The sequence below is a fragment of the Phyllobates terribilis genome, unplaced genomic scaffold (genome assembly GCF_046119375.1).
Source record: "Phyllobates terribilis strain yellow unplaced genomic scaffold, ASM4611937v1 Scaffold_4__5_contigs__length_816908805, whole genome shotgun sequence".
In the NCBI taxonomy this organism is placed as follows: domain Eukaryota; kingdom Metazoa; phylum Chordata; class Amphibia; order Anura; family Dendrobatidae; genus Phyllobates; species Phyllobates terribilis.
The window spans coordinates 75156830-75176931 of NW_027362764.1; the positions used below are offsets into that span (position 1 = coordinate 75156830).

At 41.8% G+C, this 20102-nt stretch overlaps 1 protein-coding gene across 2 annotated transcripts in view; it reads left to right on the forward strand.

Moving 5' to 3' along the window:
• ARMC3 (armadillo repeat containing 3) overlaps nt 1–20102 on the forward strand; it is an 83806-nt gene that overhangs the window by 44718 nt on the left and 18986 nt on the right. For both annotated transcript variants that reach the window (XM_073676502.1, XM_073676503.1), the window contains exons 11-12: nt 8960–9209; nt 18443–18579. In XM_073676502.1, coding sequence (XP_073532603.1) covers nt 8960–9209; nt 18443–18579 — 387 coding nt within the window. The remainder of the gene's footprint in view (nt 1–8959; nt 9210–18442; nt 18580–20102) is intronic.

The following is a 20102-nucleotide window of genomic DNA, read 5'->3' on the forward strand; positions in this document are numbered from 1 at the left end:
AACACTCCGGAGGGGCATTATGAGAACCTTGTCATGCCATTCGGTCTGACTAATGCCCCGGCGGTGTTCCAACACTTTGTTAATGACATTTTTCGCCGCTTGGTGGGACAGTTTGTTGTCATATATCTGGATGATATCCTAATTTACTCGCCGGATCTGGTGTCTCATCAGGAGCACGTTAGGCAGGTGTTACAGATCTTGCGGGATAATAAACTGTATGCCAAGTGGGAAAAGTGTGTGTTCGCCGTACAGGAACTCCAGTTTTTAGGCTTCCTGGTTTCAGCGTCCGGTTTTCGTATGGACCCTGGGAAAGTGCGGGCAGTTCTTGAGTGGGATCGGCCAGAGAATCTTAAGGCACTACAACGTTTCCTGGGGTTTGCTAATTATTACCGAAAGTTCATTCGTAATTTCTCGTCCATGGTTAAGCCTCTCACTGACATGACTAAAAAGGGGACGGATTTTTCTAGGTGGTCTGACATGGCTTGTCAAGCATTCTCCTCTTTGAAAAAATGTTTTGCCTCGGCGCCCATACTCATTCAACCTGATGCGTCTCAGCCATTCATTGTAGAGGTAGACGCTTCCGAGGTAGGGGTGGGAGCAGTATTGTCACAGGGTTCGTCCCCTGGTAAGTGGCATCCGTGCGCCTTTTTCTCTAAAAAATTGTCGTCCGCTGAGAGGAATTACGATGTCGGCAATAGGGATCTCTTGGCCATTAAGTTAGCTTTTGAGGAGTGGCGCCATTTTCTGGAGGGGGCAGTTCATCCGGTCACCGTCATCACCGATCACAAGAACCTGCTATATCTGGAGTCCGCGAAACGTCTGAATCCCAGACAAGCTAGGTGGTCATTGTTTTTTACCAGGTTTAATTTTGTCGTTACATATCGTCCTGGGTCAAAAAATGTAAAGGCGGATGCCTTATCTCGCAGTTTCCCTGGGGCCGGGAATACGGACGACCCGATTCCTATCCTTCAGGAGGGGGTGGTGGTTTCGGCAGTATGCTCTGAGCTGGAGGAGGAGGCATTGGAGGCTCAGGGGGACGCCCCTGTTGGACCTCCAGGGAGATTGTTTGTTCCAGATCAGTTGCGACAAAAGGTGATCGAGGCACACCATAACTCAGTTTTTGCAGGACACCCGGGGAGTAAAGCAACTGTGGATCTCCTCTCGCGTCGGTTTTGGTGGCCTAATTTACATAAGGAGGTGGTAACTTTTGTCGCGTCCTGTGGGGTTTGTGCGCGCTCTAAGACCTCACATACCCGTCCGTCTGGGGCCCTCTTACCTTTGAAGATCCCGGAGCGTCCTTGGACTCATCTGTCTATGGACTTTATTACGGACCTCCCTCCGTCTTCGGGTAAAACGGTCATACTCGTTGTAGTGGACAGGTTCAGCAAGATGGCACATTTTATCGCTCTTCCGGCTCTCCCTAATGCTAAAACTCTTGCGCAGGTGTTCATTGGGGAGATTGTGAGGCTTCACGGGGTACCCTCCGAGGTGGTGTCTGATCGGGGGTCTCAGTTTGTGTCTAAGTTCTGGAAGGCGTTTTGTGCACGGCGGGGGATGCAGTTGTCATTCTCATCGGCTTTTCATCCTCAGACCAATGGTCAGACGGAACGTATGAACCAGAGCTTGGAGACATATCTCCGGTGTTTTGTGTCAGAGAACCAGGAGGACTGGGCTTCTTTCTTACCTCTGGCAGAGTTTGCTCTTAATAATAGGCGGAGCGAGTCCACTGGTAAGTCCCCGTTTTTTGGGGCATATGGTTTTCACCCCCAGTTTTGTACTTTCAGTGGGGGGGGCTCTTCGGGGGTTCCTGAGGAGGAACGATTTTCCTCATCACTCGCTTCAGTATGGAGAGGGGTGCTGAAGAATCTGAATACTATGGGGAACCGATACAAACGTATGGCTGATAGGAGGAGAGTGTCTGGTCCGGACCTAAGTGTGAACGATCGGGTATGGTTGTCTACCAGGAATATAAAACTTAAGGTTCCCTCCTGGAAACTGGGTCCCAGGTTCATCGGGCCGTACAGGATCAGTTCTATAATTAATCCGGTGGCATTCCGTCTTGACCTCCCCCCTACGTTTAAAATTCACAACGTGTTTCACAGATCATTGCTTAAGAGGTATGTGGCGCCGGTGGTACCGTCACTTTTACCTCCCCCTCCAGTGGTTGTCAATGGTAACTTGGAGTTCCAGGTATCGAGGGTCATTGATTCACGCTTTAATCGCCGGTCCCTTCAGTACCTGGTTCATTGGAAGGGGTATGGTCCTGAGGAGAGGATGTGGGTTCCTGCATCGGATATTAACGCAGACCGATTAGTTCGGGCCTTCCACACGACTCACCCGGATAAACCTGGCCCTGAGGGTCCGGAGGCCCCTCGTAGAAGGGGGGGTACTGTCACGGGTGTGTTGCCACGAAGATCGTCACGAGTACACAGCCTGACTTCTCGCAGCTGACTTGTTGGTGCTTTGTGTTTCTCGGCAGTGAGGGAGTTAATTCTCTCTCTCTCTCTGGGCTAGATGAGGTCCAGCCTCGCCCAGCTGCAATCAATACTTCTGTAGTGAGACTCCTTCATATACCTGCTGGTCTGTTTGGGAGGTGTCGGTGAAAGCATTTCATTCAGACTGACAGAGCGGATCGTGGTGTTTGGAGTTGCTGAGATAAGTGTATTTGGAAGTGTTTTTTCCCTTTCCTCGCTTTATCATTTATCTCCTTTCCCGTTGGTTTTCCCTCTGTTGTAGTTGAGAAGTTGTTTGTATGCAAGGTGGTTTTGGTTTTTCCCTTGTACTGTCTCGTTCGTCTAAATACTGTGTTTGGGCATATTATTTCTTGTTCCCTTTGGTTGTGATCGGGGTCCTTCTCAGGACTAGATTACTGAGGTGCAGGGATCTTCAGGAGGTAGGGGTTACGCTGGCGGCCTGGACCTCTGTACCTTTAACAGTACCTCCAGGTTGAGGGATTAGTCAGGGCCCCAGCTTAGGGTCAGCTTAGGCCCCCTACCTCCAGTATACAGAGACAGCGTGACACCCTGCGTCTCTTCTCTAGTCGGCTTGACTCCTCCGGTCCACTGCACTCGGCTCTTGCTCCCAGTCCTGGAGCCAGGAGCCTGGACCCTCTCACGCTGCTCTGCTGAGCCGGATCTAGCTCCGCTTTCCCGCGCAAAACGTACTCGTCTCTTCCTCTCTCTAGTCACACCAGGAGTCTTTCTGTCACCTGACCTCCCAGCTCCCTCTCTCTCGACACACCCCCTGCTTCCCTGTCACATGACTCCTCTGCTTGCAGTCTGTCTTCCCCCTGCAACAAGAGGTACGGCCCCGGCAGTTCCGGATCCCTTGCTCTGAAAGCACTTACACCCCGGTCTTCCCCCTTACACATATTTAGTATGTTAAACTAACATGGGGATGTAAATCTGTAGCTAATGATTGTCAGCTAATTACTGGACAGATGGGGGTTGTTGCACATGCAGACCCCGATTCTTTATTTAAAGAAATATTTGCCATTTATTTTCATTTATTACCTTTTGATAACAATAAAGTATTAAATTTAGTAGTCTGCTGGATAAATGATGAATGATCACTTAGTGGGGGTCCAACTGCTGGGACCCCCATGGTTGCTATAACAGTGGACCCCTGCTTTCAGCACAATCATGTGTGTAGGAGTTTGAAAAGTCAGTAATATGTGTCATCTGCTGGAATACACCTTTTAACATTGATTTAAAGGCTGTGTAGTCATTGTGTTCTGTCTGTACCCTTCATTCTTTCATTTATTGTTATACCCTCTGATAAGCAGTTTGCAACCTGCTCCTAGTTTTAAACTCTTCTCCTGTCGATCTGTCCTCCCAGTTGTACATGCTGGATGTCTTCACAGCTTCATTACTGAGTGATTTCCCTTTCTACAACTATTGATTGATCATGTGCTTTCCTCCTGATCTATAAGCTAAGCGCAGTACTCAATAACGTGAATGCTTTCCTCTCTGATCTGCTAAGTACAACCCCTTCACTCTACCTGCTGCTATGTCTAAGGCAGAGTTCAGACTGTCGTATGTAAAGTCATTTCTTTTCATCCAAAAATGCTTATTGTTATCCATATGTTATCTGTTTTTCTACATCAGCAGTGCTAAAAAAAAAATATAGAAAACCAAATACAGTTTCCTGTGTTAATAATCTCAGTGAATCCGTAAAAAATAGATGCCATATGGATGTTGCTGTAAGTTTAGGTAACATACTGTATCCAGCTCTGTGAGATTTATGCAGATGCCAACATGTTGTATTTCAGTTTCCATCTAATTTGCTAGAATTTTTTTTTTATTTTTTATAGAAAATAGAACTAGAATATTTTTTTAACTAGAAAACCACAGCATGCTGCATTATTTAGTTTGCTAAAGAAAGAAATTGCTTACTATATTATTACTGTTATCATTAGGCAGATTATTGGGGAATAACATGCTTATTTATTCAGTAATGTTTGTTCAGATGGCATTATTCTGTTTTTTCTATTTAATAATATTTGTTTAAATGAAGCAAATACATTTGACATATCTAACCCAGAGAACATGCAAGCACTACACGGGACGTCTGCCCGTTAAAAGCTTTTTTCCCTACTAATTACCTTGTCCTTTCAACTCGGAGCGGCATCCAGTCTGATGCCAGTAGAAATCAGACAATGGGACCTGTCACTTACATTTACATCCACGCGTAGTAACAGCATTCTCATTCCTATTGGGCTGTGTTTTGTTTAAATGCTACAATAATGTATTTATTACATTATCTTTTGTACCTTATTTATAGGCTGCTATAATGCGGTTCTACTTATTTTATTAAGAACGAAGATTTCTTAGTAAAAGAAGAGAGAATTTTGGTAATGTGTTTCGTTCCCAACAGTTCAAGTCAGTCTGACAAATTAGTTTGTCAATCTATATTCTTTGTTTTTGTAATCAAGAAAAGTTTATTTATTGAGACATCAGTGATAACAAGCATTAGAATAGTAAAACAGGTACAGATACATAATATGCCTTAATAGCAAAAAGCATAGGAGTAACTTTCTAATCCCAATAACCCCACCCCCCCAACCAACACCCCCCACCATTTATTCCCTTGATATTTCGAGAAAAAAAATGAATAACTCGATTTGGCTCTGATTGCTTAACTACATACATAAAATCTTATAAAGTATTTAAAGAAATCTTCAACCTAGCACTAATAAATTGAAAATTACATCGGACACCAAAACCTTAGACACTACTTCCGGGCATTTGATCCAGTCTCCCCATTGTTTATTAAACTTCCCAACAAGTCCTCTTTTAAATACACATTTTTCTCCTTTAGAATTGTATAGTTTCGTCAATCGAGGGAGGGCTACTTGCTAGCCAGTGTTTAGCAATAGTCTTCCTTACATGGTAGAATATTTTAGCTATGGCCAACTGCCCCGGAAAAGATCCTCCAATGTCCCCCACTGGACCCAGGATGCAGGACTTAGGATTAATGAAAAATTGTAATGTTAAAGACCCCACTAGTTAGTCTGCTGACATTTTCCCATTGCTCCCCCAATTGCGAACATGACCAAAACATATGAATCAGGTCTGCTCTCTCTTCCCCACAGTGGGGACAACAATCATCAGCTCTGAGACCCATACAATATAATTCTTTTGGTGTTCTATAGACTGAAGAACAATTGCGACCTCCTCTGGGCTGTGTTAATCGATATCTGCCATGTTGAGTCCAAAATGTCCTCCCATTCCTCCATGAAAATATGTCCCACCTCTCTCTCCGACTTATTTTTGACTGCAGTCAAAAGGTCACCCAGAATTCTTGGTAGCAGAGAGTTATACATCAAGGAGATAATACCCTTAGTAGTTTTTCCCCTCACCACATAGTGTAGTATCCCGTTGACTGAGATGGAGAGATCATAACTTGTTTCCTGTGCTCTTACTGCATACAGGCGTCATGTAAGGATTTTGGCCAATATTTCAACATCTGATGTCAGCAGAGAAATAGGTCTATATGAGTCAGGTATTTCTTTATCTTTACCTTCTTTTGGCAAAACCACTACTATCGCCTCATACATAGATTTAGTCAATTCCCCTGACAGAGATGTGTCTTTTATCGTATCAGAATAATGTTGCGATAATTCCCCCTTAAACAGTTAAAGATTTCTACTGGGAGACCATCTGACCCCGGGGCTTTGTCATTTGATATTTTCCCTAATGCTTGTTGAATTTCCTCTACGGTGATCGGTCATTCTAAAATATCCTAATCCTTATTACTCAGAGTGGGAAGACCAATCCCAGCTAAATATTCCATTAGCTCCTCTTGGGAGTAACACACCCTGGAGGAGTAGAGGCTAAAATAGAATAGAATCCATGTAAAATTTGCAAGATTTTAGTATTTTGAGTACACACCTTACCCTCCCTATCTCGTAATTGGTATTTAAATGCACTATCTCCTTGTGCCTGGGCTAGTTTTGCCAATAACCGATCAATGGTTTCTCCTTCCTCATAAAACTGTTTTAAAAACACGTGTTTATTTTCTGCCTGCTCCAATTTATACTGTTTTAGTTGCTATTGAATAGTTAGGAATCGTGGTTCTGTGGTCCCACCTGGGAATAGAGCAGGTCCGGTGCTACTCCGGTCTCAGGCGCCGCCATTGTCTGATCCTCGAGGCAGATCTACAATGAGTGCATGGAGACTGTCCCAATCTTTTAGAGCATCGCGTTCTGGTGTTGTAGGATGTGTGAGGATGCGGAACGCCGTGTCTGTCACTTATTTCCCCGATTTTCAGGCAACGCAGGACGCTGATTTGTCTGGTACTAAGCAATGATGGAATTGTGTTCATTGGATCCCTCTGCAAAGCGTATAATAGACGAACTTAGCGCAAGCTGCCCAGCTAGGCGAGCCCTTGAGGGCTGGGAATACTCTTCACCCAGCTCCCAGTAAATGGAAGGTGGACTTTGGCAGAGTACTTCCCAGGCCCACTGTCCCCAGACAGCTCGCATCTGGTGACGCGGCTGGTGCCTTGTCAAGAACCAGGTGAGTACCTCTGCAAGAACCCCAGGAAGTGAAAACAGAACAGAAAATGAGAAAAACTCTGCAAAGATAGCAAACCTAATACTAGCACCACTCACCACGATAGCACATGAAACTGCAATAAACAGCAAGGTACTGAGCAGGGAGCAGGATTTTATAGCACACCTAATAATCAGGTGTTGAATACCTCCCAATCATCCCGAGATAGCCACTCCCTACTAGCCTGCACAGCAGAATGAACACAGTTCCACCATTGCTTAGTACCAGACAAAGCAGCGTCCTGCGTTGACTGACAACCTGGGAAATCAGTGACAGACACAGCGACCTGCGTCCTCATACATCCTACAACACCAGAACACGATGCTCCATAAGACTGGGACAGTCTCCATGCACGCGTAGTAGCTTTGCCTCCATGATCAGGACAATGGCGGCGCCTGCGACCGGAGTAACGCAGCATCGGACCTACTCTATTCCCAGGTGGGAACACAGAACCACGATTCCTAACATGAACCTCTTTCCATGGAGCCCTTTTATCTGAGCTATTATTCAGTATAAAAGCTTGCTTAGTCATTCAAACCCTGTACCCTATCTCCTCCCCCTTTTTACGCGAGTTATCCTTTACCATTTTTGTCTTATTAGTATCCCCCCTCAGAAGAGCCTTCATAGCGTCACAAACTACATTCAAGGTTGCTGTACTTACATTAAAATTGAAAAATTCTGTCAGCTTCCCCCTGATATTATTTAGATTGATAAGTTTGAGCCAAAATGGGTTAAGATCCAGCACAAAGGATATATATTTCGCATTGGGTCCATTTGTATTTGAAATAGGAGTGGAGAGTGGTCTTATGAGGACCTAGAAGAATATTCAGTATTGAACAGAACATGACCATAGAGGAATTATAGAGAATCATATCTATTCTTGAAAGAGAACGGTACATTGAGGATGCACATGAGAAGACACTTAGGTTAGGAGCTCTTTCCCTCCAAATGCACATGAGAAGACCTTTAGGTGAGGAGCTCTTTCCCTCCAAATAGCTATGAAACCCACTTCATTAATCAGGGGAAACCAGTTGTCATCTCCCGCTGGACACCTATCCTTAAAAGGATAACATATATTAGTGCAGCTTCCTCAGAGACATGTGGAACCGTGAGAACTTGGACAAACAGCAATCTCAGTAGCAGTAGGACAGATGAAGTAGAAACCAGCAGGGATGAATGCAAGTTAAAGCACAATAAGTACAGATGATGGAGCATGCCAAACATAGGTCTCTGGAGTCCCAATCCCAAAACACAGGTGTGTGACTTAGTGGGGGTTAAATAGAGCTAGTGAGATGATTCACTGAACCACGCCGGGCAACTTGAAAAACCCGACGTGGAGCACAGCAGAGGGAAGCAGACCTAGGTGAAGGAAGCGGAGCCCGGGACACCCAGGACAGGTGTGTAACACCTGTAGCATCTATCAGATCAGACAATATCTTTAATGTAAATGTACACTCCATGCAAAACATCTAAACAATTTTATGCCAAGTACATGTCCAGAAAAGCCATAACAAATCCTTTTGAGAGTTTTTGAACCCAGAACGTCTGTTTGTTAAATGGCGTGTGTAATTTTTTATTTGCTTTCCTGTCGCCCTGCAGGGACATTGAACATTTGATGTTAGTTTCTGACACCGATTATTGCTGTTTATTGGGGTGACTAGAGGCAAGATTGTTCTAACAAAAAGGGATTGTCCAAAACAGACAAGCCCTTTAAAACAGGAAATAATCAGAGCATTGTCCTGCATCATTCACCGCCTTGAATTGCATGACTAAACAAACATTAATCCTAGTTAGCGAGTTCTGTTAAAAATGTAACACCCAATTTTTGCATTAAAAAATGTAATCGTTCAAGTAAGATATAAACAAGAGTAACTAATGAATTATTAATGCTTTTTTTTTTTCAGTGCATTGGTTGAAGCCAACGGAATTGATGCCCTAGTCAATCTTTTGACAGATAAAAGAGAAGGAGTGGTTGCCAATGCTTGCACTGTCCTCATCAACATGGCTGCTCAGGAGCCCCTCCGTCTTGCGATGCAAAGTAACAGTGTTATGCAGACCCTTGTGGCTACGTTGCAGTCAGCCAGTAATTTGGTGCTCATAAAAGCCCTTCTTACCGTGGCTGCTTTGGGATGTGATGCTGAAGCAAGAACTGAGGTATGGGGCTTATTGAATTATAATGTAGTCTCTATATAGTGGATTTCTCTGCCCTCTGCTGTGTAGGGAACTGCAGCTCTGCTCAATTCAAATGTAAAGGAGATTCAGCGCTGAAGCAGTTCTGCAGCCCCTTCAACCTCAGGATCAACCAGAAAGTGGTAGCAGAGATATACCATCATTTTCTGTGATGACAATACCTTTCTAATAATGTAGTATCTGGTTTTACCAGGAAAGTAACTTAAAGGGTTGTTTCCAAATTATGTTCCCAAATATTGCCGAATAATAGCATAGACCATCATTATTCTTGGCAGCACATGACCTGTTTCACAGGACAATAAGTGCTGCCAAGACCGATGATTTTAAACAAGCTTAAAAAATCATTTCACCCAACGAGCGAGCAATGTGCTTGTCAGATGATTGACAGCCTGACTGATCATTAGGTTGCCAATAATTGCCCAGTGTAAATACACCCTAACTTGTAGTATGATGTAAGGAGAGCTTCTTACTTTGCTAATATAATGCACAGTACTGTACTTTTTAAGTGCTCCTGCAAATATTGTCCTCTGAGCTCAGGGTAGTGCGATCGTTGAACTGACCAAAGCAATGTGAAAGATGGCTTACATCTCAGTGATGGTGTGTTCTAACACTGGCCGAAACAGGCAAAATAGAAGCACAGACAAACAAATTACAAGGGTGCTACAACTGTAAAGATAAATACTGGAGAAAAAGAGAAAAAGCAGTACAGAAAAGAAGGTGCACACCTATATGTATAAAAGCAAATATTTATTGGTAAAGCAATACTCCAAGATTAAAAACAATTAAAACCAGAGTATCCAAAACGACATCCAAAGGTAATGTAAACCAACACAGGCTATACTTCAAATTTAGTACGATAAACATCTACAGGTAAATAGTGTGACCAGGTGTAAATCCCATACAATTGGGTTGAAACAAGGGAACAAACCCTACTAAATATAGAGAAAAATCATGAATGCCATATAATAGCAGACAGGAGGAAGTGTCCTGACTGCTGATAATGCTGGGAAAGTTGGGTTACAGGTAGGCGATGATACATGCTGAAAAATTAGTGTACAGCAAAGTAAGAAGAGCGGCACTCACCAAATCCTTTTCTTAAAAATCCTTTATTCCAACATGTGGGACATTTCTGTGGTACACTGGGGGTATATGCTGGAGAGAGAATGGCGCTGTTCTTACATTGCTGGACACTAATTTTTCTGGACCTAAGCAGAGCACCACCATTAACCCTATAATGCTGATGTTATTTAAAATGGAGGAATAGGGTCTCAATGAGCGCTTGGTAGCCTGGTGCCTCAGAACTTCCCCTTTCCTGCATGATGATACATTCTGAGTTTGCTGCAGGCGGACTTTTTGGTTGCAGCCCATTGATAATGTGATCTGACTGCTGCTGACTCTGTGAAAGCCGGGTTGCAGCTCAGTTCTGTAGCTGCAGCTGACGCAGAGCAATTTATTTTTTAAAAATACCCATTTCTAAGGTTACGATCACACGTTCAGTAATTTAATTCTTTCTTTAACCATTTCCACTGGTCTAATGTCCATTCCTTATGTTCTTTAGCCCAAACAAGTCTCTTCTGCTTGTTGCCTGTCCTTAGCAGTGGTTTCCTAGCAGCTATTTTACCATGAAGGCCTGCTGCACAAAGTCTCCTCTTAACAGTTGTTGTAGAGATGTGTCTGCTGCTAGAACTCTGTGTGCCATTGACCTGGTCTCTAATCTGAGCTGCTGTTAACCTGCGATTTCTGAGGCTGGTGACTCGGATAAACTTATCCTCAGAAGCAGAGGTGACTCTTGGTCTTCCTTTCCTGGGGCGGTCCTCATGTGAGCCAGTTTCTTTGTAGCGCTTCATGGTTTTTGCAACTGCACTTGGGGACAGTTTCAAAGTTTTTCCAATTTTTCGGACTGACTGACCTTCATTTCTTAAAGTAATGATGGCCACTCGTTTTTCTTTACTTAGCTGTGTATCCACCAGACTTCTACACAACACAACTGATGGTCCCAACCCCATTTATAAGGCAAGAAATCCCACTTATTAAACCTGACAGGGCACACCTGTGAAGTGAAAACCATTTCCGGTGATTACCTCTTGAAGCTCATCAAGAGAATGCCAAGAGTGTGTAAAGCAGTCATGAAAGCAAAAGGTGGCTACTTTGAAGAACCTAGAATATAAGACATATTTTCAGTTGTTTCACACTTTTTTGTTAAGTATTTAATTCCACATGTGTTAATTCATAGTTTTTATGCCTTCAGTGTGAATGTACAATTTTCTTAGTCATGAAAATACAGAAAAATCTTTAAATGAGAAGGTGTGTCCAAACTTTTGGTCTGTACTGTATGTGTGAAGGAGGCCTTTGAGTAATTTGAGGCAAAGTGGGTGCTCTAGACATAATGCCTAACAGCACAGATTGTCTAAAACTGGTTCTGAATATTTGTAAACCAATTACGCCCTTTGTAAATAAATAACTCCCAAGTACCCCAAATGTCAAAACATACCTGTAGTTTCAGGTGACTTTTCAGAATAAGCTGTTGTCTGTGTACGTGAAGAATAACATTATTTCTATAGACCAGAAGAGACAAAAAGTATCACCATGCAGAAACCATGTTTTTCTTAAACTCTGACACCTTGCTTGTATATTTTTTATATTTTTTTCATTTACCAAAAAAATGAATTTTAAAATGTATAAGTAATATAACGTATTGTATTTTGTGTTATTTTTTTTCCCAGGCCTTTTGTATCCTAAGGCTACGTTCACACGCTCAGTATTTGGTCAGTATTTTACATCAGTATTTTGTAAGCCAAAACCAGGAAAGGAACAATCAGAGGAAAAGTATAATAGAAACACATCACCACTTCTGCATTTATCACCCACTCCTGGTTTTGGCTAACAAATACTGATGTAAAATACTGACCAAATACTGAACGTGTGAACGTGGCCTTTAGGATACAAAAGGCCTGGGAAAAAAATAACACAAAATACGATACGTTTTATTACTTATACATTTTAAAATTCATTTTTTGGTAAATGAAAAAAATATCAAAAATATACAAGCAAGGTGTCAGAGTTTAAGAAAAACATGGTTTCTGCATGGTGATACTTTTTGTCTCTTCTGGTCTATAGAAATAATGTTATTCTTCACGTACACAGACAACAGCTTATTCTGAAAAGTCACCTGAAACTACAGTCAAACCTTTTTTTAGTGTAACAACCAAATTAAACAACAAAAGTGCGTTTCTTCTGAATTATGGCAAGGATCAGCTGAAGGTCACTATTAACCTTGAATTAACATTTTTTATTTCTTCTAATTTGCTATATGTTTTGGGTAGAGACGAACAACTGTTTTTGAAATTCAGCTTCTCCAAATTTTTCCCAAAAATTTAATTTACAGCAAATCAATTTGTAGCGAAACAAAAGTACTTCATTTTTTCCAGTTTCATCACTAATTGGCTGCTACATTCACTGCCTCTGCTTTTATACAAAATCTGATCATCCCTCCTGATTGGCTGTGCTCTGCCATGTGATAAGATAGTTGCAAGAAATTAGGGGAAGCCCGGCTGGCCAAAGTTATCTGAGCCTTGCCTGATAGTTGTAGTGTTCTGCAATGTGTAAAATAGTGCTTTTCAATTTACTCTACTCTCTCAAATCGAATTTGTTGAGACCAGCAAATTCCTAAAATTTTACATGAGTTTCATTGCTATCAATTCAATTGAAGAGTTGGCAGCACAGTGGCTCACTGGTTAGCACTGTACGGTGGCTCAGTGGTTAGCACTGTTGCTTTGCAGCACTGGGGTCCCACCAAGGACGACATCTGCAAGGAGTCTGTATGTTCTCCCCGTGTTTGCGTAGGTTTCCTCTGGGTTCCAGACATACTGATAGGTAATGTAGATTGTGAGCCCCCAATAGAGACAGCGATGATAGTGTCTATAAACAGCTGCAGAATATGGTGACACTATATAAGTAAAATAAGAAGTATGAAGCCACTTGCTGTGGATGCTTTTTTTTTGTTTTTTTTATTAGTATTTATTTTTTAAGAACCTTCTATAAAGCCAATTTGCACAGACTTACATCAGGTTACATAAACATAATTACTTTAGAAATAGAAGCTATTTTCTATGAAGAAGAACCCTTTATGAAAAGTAAACCTTTAAAAATCAAGTTTTGATGAGAAGGTAAAGCACTTTTAAAATGAGAAAATGATTACGATGATTTACAGGTGATTACGGTATTACGGTATAGGAAATCACTGCAAGACATTAAAGCCGGCATCTGGCAGATTACCTCTATAAATCAATCAGTGTTAATGTGTCAGTGTCTCTGCAATGATGGCCTATTAATTGTACACATTTAGCCCTGTAAGATGGCACATTTAATATCTTCATGTTAACTTTGCATTTGATTATGGCAAACTACACTACGTCTGATTAACACAAAAAGGCAAATAACAGATAACAGTATATAACAATTTAAAGGGTTTTTTCCCATTTATCACCTATCCACAATATAGGTGATAAATGTATGATTACTGGGAGTCTGATCACTGCAACTCCCACCATGCACAAGAGCAGGGTCCCAAAGGCACTTGTGTGAATGGACCAGTGACGCATATGTGTGCTCACCAGTCCATTCATATGGGACCGATTACCTTAGCTAAGTGCAGAGCTCGGCTATCTCCGACTGTCCACAGGCAATGAATTGAGTTGTGGTCACAAATGCTCACTATTGCTCTATTCACATATTTGAGACCCCTGTTTTTGTGATTGGTCGGGGTCCTAGATGAGGCTGGTCTGACATCTATCACCTAACCAGTGCATGTGATGCGATATGCAGATTTTGCTGCGGATTTCACTCTATGCAGTGCAAAAAGTGAATAAATTGACATACTGTGGATTTGCAAAGTGTGGATGAGATTTGGCTGCTCCATTCATTCCTTATATGACAGCCAAGTGTAATGCTTGACTTTTTCCAGCAGCCTCATAGAGAACGAATGCAGCGGCAATGGGCCTCCGACCTACTGCATAATTTTGTAAATGGAATAAAAGTGCCCCGGTCTGCTGATCGGTGCAGGCGGGCTTGGACTGGCCCACAGGAGAATCCTCCGGTGAGCCTCTGTGCAAGAGTGGGCCGCCACTCTCTTATATGAGCAGAACTTGCCACAATATACTTGAATCACTATGTACAGACAAAGCAGCTTCTTATTCGTTTATATAAATTTGTGATTGAGGAAAATGTCACAGTTACATGTAGCTGAAAAGTAGGGCCCTGGAGTTGGTTACTGGTGGGCCCTTAGCACCCCAGTCCGACACTAGGTGCAGGTCTCAGAAGTTGGACACCGATCATTCAGCAAGTTATGATACAGTTATATGAAAAAGTTTGGGCACCCCTATTAATCTTAAGCTTAATGTTTTATAAAAATTAGTGTTTTTGCAACAGCTATTTCAGTTTGATATATGTAATAACTGTTGGACACAGTAATGTTTCTGCCTTGAAATGAGGTTTATTGTACTTACAGAAAATGTGCAATCTGCATTCAAACAAAATTTGACAGGTGCATAAGTATGGGCACCTCACCAGAAAAGTGACATTAATATTTAGTAGATCCTCCTTTTGCAAAAATAACAGCCTCTAGTCGCTTCCTGTAGCTTTTAATGATTTCCTGGATCCTGGATGAAGGTATTTTTGACCATTCCTCTTTGCAAAACAATTCCAGTTCAGTTAAATTTGATGATCGCCGAGCATGGACAGCCCTCTTCAAATGATCCCACAGATGTTCAATGATATTCAGGTCTGGGGACTGGGATGTCCAATCCAGAACATTGTAATTGTTCCTCTGCATGAATGCCTGAGTAGATTTGGAGCGGTGTTTTGGATCATTGTCTTGCTGAAAGATCCATCCCCTGCGTAACTTCAACTTTGTCACTGATTCTTGAACATTATTGTCAAGAATCTGCTGATACTGAGTGGAATCCATGCGTCCCTCAACTTTAACAAGATTCCCGGTGCCGGCATTGGCCACACAGCCCCAAAGCATGATGGAACCTCCACCAAATTTTACTGTGGGTAGCAAGTGTTTTTCTTGGAATGCTGTGTTTTTTTGCCGCCATGCATAACGCCTTTTTGTATGACCAAACAACTCAATCTTGGTTTCATCAGTCCACAGGACCTTCTTCCAAAAAGAAATTGGCTTCTCCAAATGTGCTTTTGCATACCTCAGCCGACTCTGTTTGTGGCGTGCTTGCAGAAACGGCTTCTTTCGCATCACTCTCCCATACAGCTTCTCCTTGTGCAAAGTGCGTTGTATAGTTGACCGATGCACAGTGACACCATCTGCAGCAAGTTGATGCTGCAGCTCTCTGGAGGTTGTCTGAGGATTGTCCTTGACTGATTTCACCATTCTTCTTCTCTGCCTTTCTGATGTTTTTCTTGGCCTGCCACTTCTGGCCTTAACAAGAACTGTCCCTGTGTTCTTCCATTTCCTTACTATGTTCCTCACAGTGGAAACTGACAGGTTAAATCACTGAGACAGCTTTTTGTATCCTTCCCCTGAACAACTATGTTGAATAATCTTTGTTTTCAGATCACTTGACAGTTGTTTTGAGGAGCCCATGATGCCACTCTTCAGTGGAGATTCAAACAGGAGAACAACTTGCAAGTGGCCACTTTAAGTAGCTTTTCTCATGATTGCATACACCTGGCTATGAAGTTCAAAGCTCAATGAGGTTACAAAACCATAAAAAGTGCTTTAGTAAGTCAGTAAAAAGTAGGTAGGAGTATTTAAAACAAGAAAATGATAAGGGTGCCCATATTTATGCACCTGTCAAATTTTGTTTGAATGCAGATTGCACATTTTCTGTTAGTACAATAAACCTCATTTCAAGGCAGAAACATTACTGTGTCCAACAGTTATTACATATATCAAACTGAAATAGCTGTTGCAAAAACACCAATTTTTATAAAACATTAAGCTTAAGATTAATAGGGGTGCCCAAACTTTTTCATATAACTGTATATCCTGCAGATACAGTGGGGAAAATAAGTATTTTATACACTTCCGATTTTGCAAGTTTTCCCCTCTACAAAGAATGGAGAGGTCTGTAATTTTTATCGTAGGTACACTTCAACTATGAGAGACAGAATCTAAAAAAAATCCAGAAAATCACATTATATGATTTTTAAATAATTAAATTGCATTTTATTGTATGAAATAAGTATTTGATCACCTAATAACCACCAAGAATTCTGGCTCTCACAAACCTGTTAGTTTTTCTTTAAGAAACCCTCCTACTTTGCACTCATTACCTGTATTAATTGCACCTCTTTGAACTCGTTACCTGTATAAAAGACACCTGTCCACACACTAAATCAATTACACGCCAACCTCTCCACCATGGCCAAGACCAAAGAGCTGTCTAAGGACACCAGGGACAAAATTGTAGACCTGCACAAGGCTTGGATGGGCTACAGGACAATAGGCAAGCAGTTTGTCGTGAAGGCAACAACTGTTGGAACAATTAATAGAAAATGGAAGAAACACAAGATGACTGTCAATCTTTCTCGGTCTGGGGCTTCATGCAAGATCTCGCCTCATGGGGTAAGGATGATTTTGAGAAAAGTCAGGAATCTGCCCAGAACTTTACGGGAGGACCTTGTTAATGACCTGAAGACAGCTGGTACCACAGTCTCAAACATTACCGTTAGTAACACACTAGCCATCATGGATTAAAATCCTGCCGGGCACACAAGGTCCCCCTGCTCACACCAGCACATGTTCAGGTCTGTTTGAAGTTTGCTAATGACCAGCTGGATGATCCAGAGGAGGCATGGGAGAAGGTCATGTGGTCAGATGAGTCCAAAATAGAACTTTTTGGTATCAGCTCCACTCACTGTGTTTGGAGGAAGAAGAAGGATGAGTACAACCTCAAGAACACCGTCCCAACCATGAAGCATAGTGGGGGAAAGATCATACTTTGGGGGTGCTTTTCTGCAAAGGGGGCAGGACCACTGCACCGTATTGAAGGGAGGATGGATGGGGTCATGTGTTGCGAGATTTTGGCCAACAACTTCCTTCTTTCAGAAAGAGCATTGAAGATGGGTCGTGGCTGGGTCTTCCAACATGACTGATCCGAAACACACAGCTAGGGCAAGTAAGGAGTGGCTCCGTAAGAAGCATTTCAAGGTCCTGGAGTGGCCTAGCCAGTCTCCAAACCTGACCCCAATAGAAAATCTTTTAAGGGAGCTGAAACTCAGTGTTGCCCTGTGACAGCCCCGAAACCTGAAAGATGTGGAGAAGATCTGTATGGAGGAGTGGGCCAAAATCCCTGCTGCAGTATGTACAAACTTGGTCAAGAACTACAGGAAACGTCTGACCTCTGTAATTGCAAGCAAATGTTTCTGTACCAAATATTAAGTTCTGTTTTTATATTGTATCAAATACTTATTTCATGCAATAAAATGCAAATTAATTATGTAAAAATCATACAATGTAATATTCTGTTTGTTTGTTTTTTTTAGATACTGTCTCACAGGTGAAGTGTATTTATGATAAAAATTACAGACCTCTCCATTTTTTGTAGGTGGAAAAACTTACAAAATTGGCAGTGTATCAAATTCTTATTTTCCCCACTGTAGGTGACTTGTCTTCACTGGACAACCTTTTGAATTATAATAGGTGAAGGGGAACTCAATGTAAAACGAATTCAAATGGCACTTTGTGAGCATAACGAAAAGTTAAAATGTGAAACTGAACATATTTCCTTTTTTTTTTTACATATTTTTCACATTTCTTCAAAAATCAAATGTAAAACTGACATAAAAATTGCTTACCACATATCACGAGACAAAAATAATTTGCATAACTGAATGAGAAAAAAAACTTTAGAGCTCTAAAAACCACCTGTATGGAAAAGAGAAAGAAAAATTTGCCTGGCTCGGTACGGATCTCCTTAATGGGGTTGTCCACTGCTGGACCCAGGAAGGTGAAAAAAAGACACTTACTTCTTGTGCTGGTGCCTCCCTTTTCAACTCAGCACCAGTCTCTTGCAATCATCATGCAGCAGGGGGCGCCGCACGAGCGCTGCAGCAATCACATTTTGTCCAAAGAAATATTGTACTTTTGCGTAAGTTGGAGAGCCACCATAGGATGGGGCTACGCAGGTGATATGGCTTTTTAAAGGCTATATTAATTTTTTACATTATTTGTCTAGTTTAAAAATGCAGACGGACTGCTCCATCTTGTGAAACGACTCCGTTCTAACCATGATGAAGTTAGGAGGAATGCATGCTGGACTGTCGCTGTGTTTGCAAATGATGAAGAGAGTGCAGCTGAACTGTACAGATTGGGGTAAGTAAAGACGGTAATACATTTTAGGCAGCAGGTAGCCGATTCATTTGACCATCAACTATTCCTCCTGACCCATCATGTGCATGCTCAGCATGTGTCCTCAGCGGCTGCTAGATATCTCAGGCAGAGTCTTATTTCCCTTAAAGGGGTTTTCCCACGAACAAAGTTCATTTTAAAGTTGACTTTAATTAATACATCTGGGAATAATAATAATTTCCACAATTGGATGTGTTTAAATAAAATGTTCCTGTGCTGAGATAATCTTATAAATGTGCCCCTGCTGTGTACTGTGTAATGGCTGTGTAGTGGCTGTGTAATGGCTGTGTCTGACCGTGCAGGAACATGGTCTGATCATACCACAGCTCCTGGGCAGGGGAGGAAGCAAAAGAGTATACGGAGTTCAAATGCAAGAGAAACATTCTGGCACCACGCTGTTTTTTCAGAGGATCAATCACCAGGGCATAATTCAGACTGTGTGCTTCAAGACTTAAACGGTGGTGCACATCCAAGAAATATTTCAGTCACAAGCAAGAATAGAAGGAAAGGCAGCACTCACCCAGTCTTCTTTAAAACGTTCCTTTATTTTTGTGTAATTATTAAAAGGACAAAAAAGAGTGTCCAAAAAAGAAGATCAAAAATTCATTCTAACTTTCAAATTTAGTCCGATGTCAGATATAATTAAAAAAGCTATTAACAATAATTGGCACCTTCTGGAGAGTGACAAAGATCTGACTGAAAGAGCCAGCAAAAAACCAATTGTTTCCTATAGACGGAGCTGCAATCTGGGAGACATCCTGGTGCACAATAGATTCCAGGAGGATTCTGTTAACTGGTTAGAAAGTGGTACTCCAAAGGGGAACTTTAAGTGTGGGCATTGCTCCTTTTGTAAATTTGATAGAATCGATAAATCTTTTAGAATAGGTCCTTTAACACACACAGTCAAGGATTTTATTTCTTGTAGAACGAACTATGTAGTTTACATAATTACATGTCCCTGCCAGTTTTATTATATTGGCAAAACTATTAGACCTTTATTTATTCGGTTCAGGGAACACTATAACTCTATAGTATCAAAGAAAGGTTCCCCTAGATTAATTCAACATATCTCTGAATGTCATAATGCCGACCCGACTGTGTTACGTTTTGCAGGGTTAGAACATGTTAGACTACCAAGGGAAGGAGGAGACCGCAAAAAAATACTATTGCAACATGAGGCTAGATGGATATTAAATTCTGAAGCCCAGGGCCCATTAGGGTTGAATGAGAAGGTAGATCTGTCAGTTTTCTTATGATACCGCTATTTACTTGTTTGCTTCATCTTATAAGGTTTTTTCAGCTTAATGATGGAAAATGTTTTTATGCATATCATTATGTTTTAATTTATTCACACATGTGTTTGTATTGGTTTAAAAGGAAGTGAACAGGTGTGTCACTTACTTTGGACCCGTTGAAGCGCCGGAAGGCAGCGAAACGGCCGTTGTCCCTTTTTTCCTCTCCCCCGCATACCCTTCGGGGTCTCAGTC